The sequence below is a fragment of the Nerophis lumbriciformis genome, linkage group LG03, assembly GCF_033978685.3.
Source record: "Nerophis lumbriciformis linkage group LG03, RoL_Nlum_v2.1, whole genome shotgun sequence".
Classification (NCBI taxonomy): Eukaryota; Metazoa; Chordata; class Actinopteri; order Syngnathiformes; family Syngnathidae; genus Nerophis; species Nerophis lumbriciformis.
This window is the reverse complement of record NC_084550.2, coordinates 52,122,501-52,137,500: the sequence shown is the minus strand read 5'-3', so window position 1 is coordinate 52,137,500 and position 15,000 is coordinate 52,122,501. Positions and strand designations below refer to the sequence as shown.

Sequence of the window (15,000 nt, the reverse complement as noted above, 5' to 3'; positions counted from 1 at the left end):
CTTTTTTGTGTGCACGTGAAGCTCCAAAGTTGTGTTAACGGTCCAGGGTTCACCCCTTTTGGAAGTATTGATCTGCAAGATAAGGGAATGCAACAAGTGCAGAAAAACAAAATGATTAGTTCAATGAGTGTCTGACATTCCTCAACTCCCACACCTTGAGGCCAAAGTAGAAAACCTGTTTTCAGATGCCGGTGCGTGGATGTGTGTGTACTCGCAGCCATGGACGGCGTGTTGGATGGCGCGTCGATGCTGTGCGTCTTCAAACTGGTGTGCAGTCTCCTCTTCCTGCCCTCGCTGGCCACCTCCCGCAGCCCCATCGGCTTCTGCGGCTGCTGCATCCTCTTCTTCACCGACTTCATGGTCACAGGTGAGCGGCACCAGGCCAGGTGCGACAAGTTGTGGTGTTCTTCTTCTTGTTGTTGTTGTGGTGGTGCAGCCATTTTGGATGACTGACTTTCATTTCAGTCTGTCTTTTTGTCAAAGTCTGATTGTCTATTTCATGCACTGCAAATATTGAAATCTAAGTAAGTAAGGGTGATATTTGTTTATTTTCTGTCTAATAAGATAATTCTTCTCACTAAGCTTATTTTTTGTTAGAGTGTTTTACTTGTTTTAAGGGTTTTGGTCCTAAATTATCTCAGGAAGATATTCCAGCTTGTTGCTGAGATTTTATGACCTATATTGAGTAAAACATGCTTGAAACTAGAATATCAACTGTTGCAAAGCTGTGTCATCAACACTCACGAGTTTAAAAGTAATAATTTCTTATTTCAAGCATGAAAAAAAAAATCAGGATTTTGACACAATTGGGTCTCATAATTAAAACTGTTTTATTTTCAATGAAACAAGAGAACATAGGTACTCATAAAGTAGTACAGTTGGCACAGTACAGCAAACTGATAAGTTAATATTTAAACATTTAATATGTGACATTTCTAACAATTTTGAACAGAAATAGTTCATGCACATTCAGGTAAATTCCTAAAAATTACAATGAAAATTTTTTTGGCCAGGGGTCGGGCTGTGTATATGTGCACTAATTGCATACTTGCCAACCTTGAGACCTCCGATTTCGGGAGGTGGGGGGTGGGGGCGTGGTTAAGATATATATATATGTAATAAAATATATATATATATATATATAGCTAGAATTCACTGAAAGTCAAGTATTTCTTATATATATATATATTTTATTACATATATATATATATATATATATATATATATATATATATTTATATATAAAGAAATACTTGAATTTCAGTGTTCATTTATTTACACATATACACACACATAACACTCATCTACTCATTGTTGAGTTAAGGGTTGAATTGGCCATCCTTGTTCTATTCTCTGTCACTATTTCAGAACACACACATTATACAAATATGCATTATAAAATCAATAAGAAAACGGGAGCTCTAATTTGGGAGTCTGAATTAGGATCAGAAGTTCCTATATAAACATTGCGCACTCACGTCGCCTTTTTGTATTGATTACTGCAGCTGTGCACTGGATTCATTCACAAATACAAACTACAACTCACAAACACTTTAGAGTTAGGCTCCACCATCAGAATGTGTACTTAAACTTATAAAGATCACATGGATATTATTCAGTGAGTTGATTCACCAAAACTAACCTGTTATACAGGAGGAAAAAGCACACAGGACGTTTCAATTGTTCACAGACTGGTCGCTCTCATCAGAATGACAAGACACTTCCGATCTGCAGGTGATAGCATTCAATTGGGAAGAAACGCCCTACTGCCCCCTACTGATCAATGTGAATACTGATAAATGTGAAATGACAGCTCCAAAAACGAATTCAAACCACAAAATAAAATAAATAAATCAACACAAAAATGTGACACATTATGGGTGGGTCACATATGCATGTACAGTAGATGGCAGTATTGTCCTGTTTAAAAGTGTCACAACATTGCTGTTTACGGCAATGTTGTGAACAGGCTGTCAACACGTCACTCAGGTCTGCATGGAGCTGGAGGGGGCGTGGCCTCCAGCTCCGCCTGAATTTCGGGAGATTTTCGGGAGAAAATTTGTCCCGGGAGGTTTTCGGGAGAGGCGCTGAATTTCGGGAGTCTCCCGGAAAATCCGGGAGGGTTGGCAAGTATGACTAATTGACTGAAAGAGCACGCACTTGGCGCAATGTCATGTTATCGATGGAAAAATGCATTTTTAGACCATATGATTTGCCTGAGCGGCTAGGAGACCCCGAGAGTAACAAGCGGTTGTCTTGTTGCCTTTCCATTAAGAACAATAAATTAGTTTTTAGTACGGTATAAGTTTGCTGGTTTCAAGAAATGTAATGCCGAGCGCATATCATTATGTCAAGATAATGGCACTAGCATTTACTTCATTTAAGAATATTTTTCAACATATTGAGCAAAAAGGTCTCTTTTTTTTCTACCAAGAAAAGTGCACTTGTTATTAGTGAGAATATACTTATTTTAAAGTATTTTTGGGTTCATTGCGGTTAGCTAATTTTACTTGTTTTGGAAAATCTTGACAAGCCAAATTTTCTTGTTCTATTGGCAGATAATTTTGCTTAGTTCAAATAAAATACCCCTACTTTTTTTTCTTGTTTTTGAACACTGACTTTTTGCAGTGTGATCACTGAACTCTCCAGTTTTGTTGGGTTTCATTGAAGCGTCCACATTCACCAATCTAGCCCACGTTCTTCTGTGTTTACAAAACAAATGTCAGCTCTGTTGAATACTAACTGGTTTTCGATGTTTCTAAAACGACTCAACAAGGCTCAATGTAGAAAAAAAACAAGTTTATTGAACACTAAAATGTTGGTGCATGTTAGGTTTGATGAAGACTGTTAGTTCTCAATGTTTACAAAACATCAAATGAATGAATATTAACTGTATTCATTGGTTTGATTCACTCTAGCGTCAGTATTGGCTTTGATCTTTACAAAACTGGTCAAGTTTTTCAACTACTAGCTTGTTTTCAAAGTCTACAAAGGTTAAATACAAACTGAATTGTCTTCAATGTCTACAAAACCAATATCAAGTTCATGAAGACTAAATTGTTTACAATGTTTGTTAGGTTGACTTAATCCCCCTTAATCAAGACATAAATAGTTGTTAGGTTTGATGAAGACTAAGTGGTTTTCATCGTTTACCAAACATCAAAGTAACAAACTGTCTTCATTGTCCACAAAAAATGGTTTGATTCACTCTAGTGTCAATCTTGGCTTCAATCTTTACAAAATGTATCAAGTTTTTCAACTACTAGCTAAGGCTGCAACTAACGATTAATTTGATAATCGATTAATCTGTCGATTATTACTTCGATTAATAATCGGATAAATGAGACAAACTACATTTCTATCCTTTCCAGTATTTTATTGGAAAAAAAAACAGCATACTGGAACCATACTTATTTTGATTATTGTTTCTCAGCTGTTTGTACATGTTGCAGTTTATAAAAAAAAAATAAAAAAAAAAATAAAAAATTGCGTTTGCGCATGCGCATAGCATAGATCCAACGAATCGATGACTAAATTAATCGCCAACTATTTTTATAATCGATTTTAATCGATTAGTTGTTGCAGTCCTACTACTAGCTTGTCTTCAATCTATTCAAAGGTTAAATACAAACTAAATTGTCTTTAATGTCTACAAAACCAATATCAAGTTCATGAAGACTACATTGTTTACAATGTTTGTTAGGTTGACTTAATCCCCCATAATAAAGACATAAATAGTTGTTTGATGAAGACTAAGTGGTTTTCAATGTTTACGAAACATCAAAGTAACAAACCGTCTTCATTGTCCACAAAAAATGGTTTGATTCACTCTAGTGTCAATCTTGGCTTCAATCTTTACAAAATGTATCAAGTTTTTCAACTACTAGCTAAGGCTGCAACTAACGATTAATTTGATAATCGATTAATCTGTCGATTATTACTTCGATTAATAATCGGATAAATGAGACAAACTACATTTCTATCCTTTCCAGTATTTTATTGGGAAAAAAAACAGCATACTGGAACCATACTTATTTTGATTATTGTTTCTCAGCTGTTTGTACATGTTGCAGTTTATAAAAAAATAAATAAATAAATAAAAAAAAATTGCGTTTGCGCATGCGCATAGCATAGATCCAACGAATCGATGACTAAATTAATCGCCAACTATTTTTATAATCGATTTTAATCGATTAGTTGTTGCAGTCCTACAACTAGCTTGTCTTCAATCTATTCAAAGGTTAAATACAAACTAAATTGTCTTTAATGTCTACAAAACCAATATCAAGTTCATGAAGACTACATTGTTTACAATGTTTGTTAGGTTGACTTAATCCCCCATAATAAAGACATAAATAGTTGTTTGATGAAGACTAAGTGGTTTTCAATGTTTACAAAACATCAAAGTAACAAACTGTCTTCATTGTCCACAAAAAATGGTTTGATTCACTCTAGCATCAATATTGGCTTCAATCTTTACAAAACTTTTTCAACTCGCTTGTTTTCAAAGTTTACAAAGGTTAAATACAAACTAAATTGTCTTCAATGTCTATAAAACCAATATAAAGTTCATGAAGACTACTTTAAAATGTTAGTTTGGTTGACTCAATCCTCAACCCAAAGTTATTCAGTGTTAAATGTCAGCTTTAAATGGTCTTCAATGTTGCAAAAATCAATTATTTGAAGACAAATTTGTCATCAATGTTGGCATTTTTATGCATGTTTGGTTAATGTAAGACTAAATTGCCTTCACTAATTACATAAATAGTTGATAGAATTTGATGAAGACTAAGTGGTTTTCAATGTTTACAAAACATCAAAGTAACAAACTGTCTTCATTGTCCACAAAAAAAATGCTTTGATTCACTCTAGCGTCAATATTGGCTTCGATCATTACAAAACTTATCAAGTTTTTCAACTACTAGCCTGTTTTCAAAGTCTACAAAGACAAACTAAATTGTCTGCAATGTTTACAAAACCAATATCAAGTTCATGAAGACTGCTTTAAAATGTTGGTTTGGTTGACTTAATCCTCAACCCAAAGTTCTTCAGCGTTTGTCAGTTTTGAATCAAAACTAGTTTTCAATGTTTATAAAACGACTAAATGGTGTTCAATGTTGCAAAAATCAATTAATTGTAGATTAATTTGTCGTCAATGTTGGCGATTTAATGCATGTTTGGTTAATGTAAGACTAAATTGTCTTCACTAATTACATACATAGTTGTTATGTTTGATGAAGACTAAGTGGTTTTCAATGTTTACAAAACATCAAAGTAACAAACTGTCTTCATTGTCCACAAAAAAAATGCTTTGATTCACTCTAGCGTCAGTATTGGCTTCAATCTTTACAAAACTTGTCAAGTTTTTCAACTACTAGCTTGTTTACAAACTAAACAAACTAAATTGTCTTCAATGTCTACAAAACCAATATAAAGTTCATGAAGACTACTTTAAAATGTTTGTTTGGTTGACTCAACCCTCAACCCAAAGTTATTCAGTGTTAAAACAAATGTCAGCTTTACTGAGTACTAACTACTTTTCAATGTTTATAAAACAACTAAATGGTCTTCAATGTTGCAAAAATCAATTCTTTGAAGACAAATTTGTCATCAATGTTGACAATTTTATGCATGTTTGGTTAATGTAAGACTTAATTGTCTTCACTAATTACATACATAGTTATGTTTGATGAAGACTAAGTGGTTTTCAATGTTTACAAAACATCAAAGTAACAAACTGTCTTCATTGTCCACAAAAAATGCTTTTATTAACTCTAGCGTCAATATTGGCTTCGATCTTTACAAAACTTGGCAAGTTTTTCCAACTAGTAGCTTGTTTATTGAATACTAACTAGTTTTCAATGTTTATAAAACGACTAAATGGTCTTCAATGCTGCAAAAATCAATTCCTTGAAGACTCATTTGTTGTCAATGTTGGCAATTGTATGCATGTTTGGTTAATGTAAGACTAAATTGTCTAATTATATAAATAGTTGAGGTTTGATGAAGACTAAGTGGTTTACAAAACATCAAAGTAACAAACTGTCTTCAATGCCTACAAAAAATGTAGGTTTGATTCATTGTAGCATCAATATTGGCTTCGATCTGTCCACAACTTGTCTAGCTCTTTGACTACTAACTTGTTTTCAAAGTTACAAAACTGTTCTTTAGGTTAGATTCAAACTAAATTGTCTTCAATGTCTTAGTTTAGTTCTGCATAGCCTTCCCTAAGCTCCAATGCCTTTTCTTAGGGGCACTCACCTTTTGTTTATTTTTGGTTTAAGCATTAGACACCTTTTTACCTGCACACTGCCTCCCACTGTTTCCGACATCTACAAAGCAATTAGCTACCGGCTGCCACCTACTGATATGGAAGAGTATTACACGGTTACTCTGCCGAGCTCTAGACAGCACCGACACTCAACAACAACACATCATTTGCAGACTATAATTACCAGTTTTCAAAAAATATTTTTTACCCCAAATAGGTGAAATTAGATCTCCCACGGCACACCAGACTGTATCTCACGGAACACTAGTGTGCTGCGGCACAGTGGTTGAAACACTGCCGTAAGGGACAAGCGGTAGAAAATTGATTCTTTTTTTTTTACATTTTCAAGCCTCATTCCAAAATGGAAAAAAAAAAGCACACCTTTGTCCTCAAAATTCTACACACAACCTAACTCTTCCAGGCTGCAATATACACCCCCGCTACCACCAACCCCCCCCCCCCCCCCTCCGTGTGTTGGTTGAGGTGGGCGGGGTTTGGTGGTAGCGGGGGTGTATATTGTAGCCCGGAAGAGTTAGGGCTGCATGGGATTCTGGGTATTTGTTCTGTTGTGTTTATGTTGTGTTACGGTGCAGATGTTCTCCCGAAATGTGTTTGTCATTCTTGTTTGGTGTGGGTTCACAGTGTGGCGCATATTAGTAAGAGTGTTAAAGTTGTTTTATACGGCCACCATCAGTGTGACCTGTATGGCTGTTGACCAAGTATACCTTGCTGTCACTTACGTGTGCAAGCAGAAGTTGCATACAACATGTGGCAGGGCTGGCACGCTGTTAGTATAGCTTGTAGAGGGTGTTAAATGCTGTGCCATCACGGCACGCCCTTTTTATTGTTGTTGTTTGGGTGAATATCAGCAGACGTTCGAGGGAATAGTTGCCCTGAAATTCGGGAGTGTCCCGGAAAAATCGGGAGGGTTGGCAAGTATGAAGCTGTCAAGCGCCATTCATATAAAACTCGCGGGCTGCACTAACATTACATTTTCATATTAAGGCGCGGGCCGCGTGTCTGAGAGCCCTTGTTTATACATAGCACAAGGCAAAAAAAAAAACTTTGTATGCAGTGTTATTTCATTTGAAATTTCAAAAGAGTTTTGTAGCTCCCATTGTTTTCTTTAGTTTGCGAAACTGGTCAAAATGGCTCTTTGAGTGGTAAAGGTTGCCGACCCCTGGTATAGCATGTTCTATATGTTATAGTCATACTTGCCAACCTTGAGACCTCCGATTTCGGGAGGTGGGGGCGTGGTCGGGGTGGGGCGGGGGCGTGGCTAAGAGGGGAGGAGTATATTTACAGCTAGAATTCACCAAGTCAAGTATTTCATATAAATATACAATATATATATATATATATAGTAAAATAAAAAATAAAAAAATAAAAATATATATATATATATATATATATATAGCTAGAATTCACTGAAAGTGAAGTATTTTCTTTCTATATATATATATATATATCAAGAGGGACAGAGACAGCGCACAGTGCATGTGGATCACGTGTTACCATGGCGATAAAACATGGAGAGACTGTAATGTAATAAGAGTGATCTATGTTTGTCTGTTGCCATCTCCTGGTGAATGTTGGCTATAGCGTACTGGGGTTACTTTTTGGTTGGCCAACGATTTACGTGGTGTTGTGCACCTGACGTCAAGTGTGTGAGTCTGTTCTGAAGTCTACAGTAAAGAGACGTACTTCATCCCCTTGCCTGTTTATTGCCTCCAACTCAATATATTACAACAACATTGCTCCATGCAGACACTCCAGGTCCGCCTGAATTTCGGGAGAAAATGTGTCCCGGGAGGTTTTCGGGAGAGGCGCTGAATTTCGGGAGTCTCCCGGAAAATCCGGGAGGGTTGGCAAGTATGGTTATAGTTATTTGAATGACTCTTACCATAATATGTTAACATACCAGGCACGTTCTCAGTTGGTTATTTATGCCTCATATAACGTACACTTATTCAGCCTGTTGACTATTCTTTATTTATTTTAAATTGCCTTTCAAATGTCTATTCTTGCTGTTGGCTTTTATCAAATACATTTCCCCATAAAATGCGACTTATATATGTTTTTTCCCTTATTATGCATTTTCGGCCGGTGCGACTTATACTCCGAAAAATACGGTAATCATTTCCAATCAGTGGTTGTTCGTTGGCTCACGCTGAGTCGGCGCAAACAGTTCAGACTTGAGTTGTGGCTAAAAAAAGTCCGCCTGTGTGTTGTCTGTCTGCAGTCTTCGTGAGCTGCCTGAGCCTCTTCTCGTCATGGCTGACGGAGCTGAGTCTTCCTCCCGACGTCATCGCCCTGCGCTTCCTACTCTTCCTCAGTCACACCTACGGCGCCGTCCTGCTGCTGACCACGCCCCTCCTCACCGTGGAGACCCTGCTCAGACTCCTGCGGCCCGCGGCACAGCACCCGAGCGAGGCCACCCCCGGGGAGGCGGGCGAGGACGCGAAGGCCTGGCGGTCCCGGGCCACCAGCTACGCGTGCTGCCTGGCCGTGTGGGTGGCGGTGGCGCTCAGCGTGCAGTGTCGCTGGCGGTCGGAGGAGGTGAGGCAGATGGCGTGTTTGCGGGCCAGCGGCTCCTTGCTGAGGTGCCTGCCCAACCTTCTCAGCCCAGTGCCCAGCGCCGTGCACCCCTGCTGGGGCATGGCCTTCCTCTACCTGCTGCTACTGCTCATCCTCCTCTCCTCCCGCCTACACGGCTGCCACACCCTCACGGAGCCTCATTACCATGACGAGTGCGACCACCCGCTGGCGCTGGCCTGCGAGGAGCCGCCGCTCTTGTTCATCGTGGGGGAGTCGCAGCACCCCCGCGCGGGCGTCCCCCACCCGGGGGTGAACGTGACCATCGCCCTGGCGGCCGTTCTCGCCGCCTTCATGCTGCCGCTCTACCTGGGCGTCAACATCCTGCTGCTCAGGAGCGTGGAGGCCCTGCTGGACGTGGGCGTGCGCTTGTTGCTCTTCTCCACGCCGCCCGCCCCCCGGGGTCACGTCACGCTCGCATGACGAGGGGATTATTATCATCACTATTATGGGATTAATGACTGGCTACTCACGTGGGGGAAAGCTGCTGAGTCGGCAAATTGCGGCACGACGAGCTCGTTATTTCTCGCCGCTCCTCGGGGGGGAAATAATCCTCTAATGAGGCGTGGCCGTGAAAACTATCAGGGAGGAGCGAAGCAATTCAAAGACACTGATTGGTCGGTTTAAACAGGAGGGCGGGGCCAAAGTGATTTGACTCAGGTGTTTAAAATGAGGCACAAAAGTTTTTTTTTCACCGGAGACTCTGATTGGTTGGATGACACATGAAGGCGGGGCCAATGTGGTTCGACACGTGACGTAACATGAGGGGAACTGGTGGACACAATTAGGTGTAAAAAAAACAACAACGCCAGAACATTTAAAATGTGAAAAAATGTACATAAATATGTTTTTTTGGCAGGTATTTTTGTTTTTTTTCTGAAATATTTAAAGGGGAACTGCACTTTTTTTTGGAGAATTGTGTCTATCATTCACAATACATGGTAGACAATAACATGTTAGAAACAATTCAAAAGGCACTGATTGGTCGGTTTAAACAGGAGGGCGGGGCCAAAGTGGTTCGATTCAGGTGTTTAAAATGAGGCACAAAAGTTCGTATGAAAGGTTTTTTTTTTTTTTTTTTTGGAAGGTTTTAACACCGTAGACTCTGATTGGTTGGATGACACATGAAGGCGGGGCCAATGTGGGTCGACACGTGACGTCACATGAGGGGAAATGGTGGACAAAATTAGGTGTAAAACTACAACACCAGAACATTTAAAGTGTAAAAAAATGTACATAAATATGTATTAAAATAAAGTGTTTTTTGGCAGGTATTTCGTTTTTTTTCCTGAAATATTTAAAGGGGAACTGCACTTTTTTTTTCGGGAATTGTGTCTATCATTCACAATACATGGTAGACAATAAAATGTTTATTAGGGAGGAGCGAAACAATTCAAAAGGCACTGATTGGTCGGTTTAAACAGGAGGGCGGGGCCAAAGTGGTTCGACTCAGGTGTTTAAAATGAGGCACAAAAGTTGGTATGAAAGGTTTTTTTTTTTTTTTTTTTGGAAGGTTTTAACATGATTGGTTGGATGACACATGAAGGCGGGGCCAATGTGGTTCGACACGTGACGTAACATGAGGGGAAATAGTGGACACAATTAGGTGTAAAACTACAACGCCAGAACATTTAAAGTGTAAAAAAATGTACATAAATATGTATTAAAATTAAGTGTTTTTTTGGCAGGTATTTCGTTTTTTTTCCTGAAATATTTAAAGGGGAACTGCACTTTTTTGGGGGGAATTGTGTCTATCATTCACAATACATGGTAGACAATAAAATGTTTATTAGGGAGGAGCGAAACAATTCAAAAGGCACTGATTGGTCGGTTTAAACAGGAGGGCGGGGCCAATGTGGTTCGACTCAGGTGTTTAAAATGAGGCACAAAAGTTCGTATGAAAGGTTTTTTTTTTTTTTGGAAGGTTTTAACACCGGAGACTCTGATTGGTTGGATGACACAAGAGAGCGGGGCCAATGTGGTTCGGCACATGACGTAACATGAGGGGAAATGGTGGACAAAATTAGGTGTAAAACTACAACGCCAGAACATTTAAAGTGTAAAAAAAATGTACATAAATATGTATTAAAATAAAGTGTTTTTTTGGCAGGTATTTCGTTTTTTTTCCTGAAATATTTAAAGGGGAACTGCACTTTTTGGGGGGGAATTGTGTCTATCATTCACAATACATGTAAGACAATAAAATGTTTATTAGGGAGGAGCGAAACAATTCAAAAGGCACTGATTGGTCGGTTTAAATAGGAGGGCGGGGCCAAAGTGGTTCGATTCAGGTGTTTAAAATGAGGCACAAAAGTTTTTTTTTGGGAAGGTTTTTTTAAGCATCATGTAGCAGTATTGCCAAGTACTCAACAAGATCAACTTTAATCATAATAAAACAATCACTTACTGTACAATGTCTGCTTTCACTGGGATGCCGACTGATGGGATGTTCATATCATCTCGTTTAATGAAGAATTAATGATAATAATCACATTAAAAAAAGGCGGCACAAATGCGTCTTTCTTGCCATCTCCAGGTCTATATTGGATGTCAAAGTTGACCAACTTCTTGGTTCATGTCCACATCCTTCTACTGTCCAGGTGATAGACATGACTTATAATATAGGTGTCAAACTCAAGGCCCGCGGGCCAAATCTGGCCCCCCCACATTATTTTATGTGGCCCGCGAAAGCCTGGAAATAATATGCGTTAATAAAATGCTTAATCTATTCTTACTAAATATATTTGTTATTGCCCTTTTGACATTAAAAATCATGTACTGCATGAAATTGCATATCTTTTAATTTTTTTTTTTTTTATCAAAATCAAAATATATTATGTATTCCAAAAATATTTTTTGTTAAAATAATGATGTACTTAAATATCTGCTTGACTTATGATTTCAAAACAAATTATCAATCAAATTGTAGACTGTAAAATTGACAATAGATTTTTTTAGTTTTGAGGGTTTTTTTTAATACCAGAAAATCAATTTTGGTAGTATTTTTTTTCCATATACAGTAAGACACTAAGACATTTAAAAAACACAAAAACACATTAAAACAAGATTTTACGGTAAAAAACAAACAGTCAGCTCTGTTGCTGGAATTTTACCACTAAAAACAGTGGTATTGTTTCTCCATTCCATTCCATTTATTCAACTTTTTTATATGCTGTAAAAACCCACTGCTTTTACTGTAAAATTCTGGTGACTGAGATGCCAGTTTTTAAAGTAAAATGTTTTTTTTTTTTTTTTGCAGCTTATGTAAAATAATATATTGTTAATGTATTATATCTATACATGTATATTCATATATTACTCATTGTTATATTTACTAATAACTGGGATGTGGCCCTCAATGAAAATGAATTTGACACCCCTGACTTATAATATAGAACAAACTTTCACTAACTCAGAGGCGATGCAGCAGCTTAATAGGTCAATATAGCAGCATAAGCAAGTTAGCGCTATGTTCCTTACCGTTGGCACTTCTAATAATATCGTTAATACTTGGTTGATATTCAGGTCACGACATATAAATGAAGTCTTTTTTTTCAAGGCTTAATGGGCGCTATAGAGTACTTACAGTATATCAGCCACCGAGTACTTGTCATATTTTTCTTGTCCTGCATAAGGACTGTGATTGATTGGCAAAATGACCAAAACCTTTAATGCAAGAGTTTACTATTTGGTTGCATTTACAAAGTAGGTCAAGTGCAAAAAAAACAAAAAACAAAAAACAAAAAACTGGGAAAAATAGTCCTAAACTTAAAATACTTATGGAAAATTGTCTATTGTATTAATCACTGATTTATTTATTTTTTGCTATTTAGAAATATTTTTTTTTAATACTATGTTTGCCACTCATTGCTCTGCTTGCTTTCATTTTCATTTTAACCTGCTACAATTAGGTTACACGTCTTATAGCAGTCATATTCCATGAAACAGTTTTGGGACCCACGTTTCCTGGAAAGTTTTCCGACACTATTATTTTGTAACCGGCGTCCTCTACAGTAGACGTTTGACTTTGGATTCATTTTGTCAGAGTTACAGGAGCATTCTGCGGTTTTTAAAGACCTGCAAAAAAAAAAAAAAAATCCCATCTCTATTCTGGTGTTCCTAAGAATCTGCCGCAAAAATGTGAGTTTCAAGTTTTTTTTTAACTGAACCGGCGGGCCACCAGTTGAATAGCCCAGAGGACGAAAATAAGAGGACCTAAAATGGAACCTTGAGGAACACCACTAGTTTGAATAGAACAAATGACAAAGTAAACAAGCTACAGCAACACCTTAGTTAAAGAAATGACTGTGGTCTAAGTTCCTTTATAAAACAGGAGCACTCGAGTGTTTATTACTATTTTTATCTCCCAAGTTCAGAACTGAACTCAGGGGCCAGTATGTGGAGTCATTCCCAGACCAGATTTAGCCACCGGGCCGCCAGTTGAATAGCCCTGATTTAAACAACCTCCTGGTCTATCATATATGTAAACATGTTTTAGAGTTAAACTTGAATACAAACGTCATATTAACTGTGGTAAAATCCTGAATGTACTACTTGGTGTTGTTTCCCCACTGCTGGTAGTGGTTGCTGTGGTGATGACGTCAGGCAAACTAGACCAGTGACAAGTGTTGGTTTTAAAAGCCAACACCAGAGGGAGCTCTAGCAAACAAATAGTCCTATAAAAGCTTGGTGAAGGCATCAGAACAATCAGGAATATTTTCCATTCCAACAATGTTAAAGTTTTACTTCTTGTTAAAGGTGCATCCTTACAAAGATGTATCCTCACTTCTGCAAGAACACACACACACACACACGCACACGCACACGCACACGCACACGCACACACACACACACTTGTATTTCTGACCTTAAGACCTCTGAAAAATGCCTACCTCTTCAGGACCACCCTTTCTAGACATATAAAGATTTGTATTTACAACATTAATAATATATACATACTGTGCAAATATAAAAAAAGCTTGTTATGAAAAATGAGTTGGAATTTCACAAGAAAAAGGTCACAATTTCACAAGAAAAACTTAGAATTTTGGCAGTATTATAATAAGTCGTAATTTTACTCAACGCAAGTCAGAATTTTACAAGAAAAACAGAACATTTGTGCAATGTTGTGATAAAAGTTGGAATTTTACAAGAAAAGCTAAACATTTTGGCAATTTTATAAAAAGAGTCGTAATTTTACTCGACAAAAGTCACAATTTTATAAGAAAATTAACATTTTGGCAATATTATAATAGTCGGAATTTTACTTGGCAAAATTATGACAAAAGTCATAATTTTACTCAAAAAAATCTCTATTTTACAAGAACAAAAAATTTGCAATATTGTGATAAAAGTCAGAATTTCATATGAAAAATGTCACCATTTTGCATTAAAAGTAATAATTTTACATTAAAAAGTAATATTACGAGAAAATATTGCAATATTACAGAAACAGAAAGAATATGAGAAATGGTTCCCAATTTTATAAGAAAAAAGTCGACACATTGTGAGAAAAAGACTGCTTTTCGTTAATTTATTTATTTTGTATTTTTGTTTGTAATTGGTTTTTAATCTTCATTAATTACTTTAAGTTATTGCAGTATGTCTCGTTATACATATTTAATCTATATATTTTTTTAAATTAATTTTGGCATTACATACATTGGCCAGAGCGGGAGCACTTCCAATTTTTACACACACTTGTTATTTCATATGTTGACCAGAAGGGGGAGTACTTTTAAAACCGACACAGTCAATTTGAAAAATCCCTCCTTTTTGGGACCACCCTCATTTTGATGGATTTCACTACCAGGGGTGCAAATGAGATCTCTATTTTTTATTGGTAATGTGCTTAAGGCTGATGACAAAGGAGTCACGGACCACAGATGGCTCCTGTGCCGCACTTTGGGCAACCCAGCTGTAGAAGCTAACTATTAATGGCCACTATAGTCTTAGTACCGTAGTGTATTTGTTCATCCTATGGTCACATATGGGACGCAGGTTGTCTTACGTCAGCACCAATAGTCGTAAATTCAGCTGTTCACCTGGCGGGTTTTTTCGGGGATGAATAGGGAAGTCCTGCTTTAGCCACCGTCTTGTTTTATCATATATTGCTGCCTTTGCACCTGTCAATG

General features: G+C 37.5%; 1 protein-coding gene across 5 annotated transcripts in view; it reads left to right on the top strand.

The window, feature by feature from the left end:
- LOC133586775 (uncharacterized) overlaps positions 1 to 9,960 on the top strand; it is a 49,391-nt gene extending 39,431 nt beyond the window's left edge. For 3 of the 5 annotated variants that reach the window (XM_061939211.2, XM_061939221.2, XM_061939183.2), the window contains exons 2-3: positions 186 to 367; positions 8,514 to 9,960. In XM_061939211.2, the coding sequence (XP_061795195.2) occupies positions 220 to 367; positions 8,514 to 9,289 (924 nt within the window). In that variant the 5' untranslated portion in view covers positions 186 to 219 and the 3' untranslated portion in view covers positions 9,290 to 9,960. Of the gene's footprint in view, positions 1 to 170; positions 368 to 8,513 lie in introns of all 5 variants that reach the window. The other 2 variants (XM_061939192.2, XM_061939203.2) reach the window with 2 other exon arrangements.
- Positions 9,961 to 15,000: the final 5,040 nt, after the last annotated feature.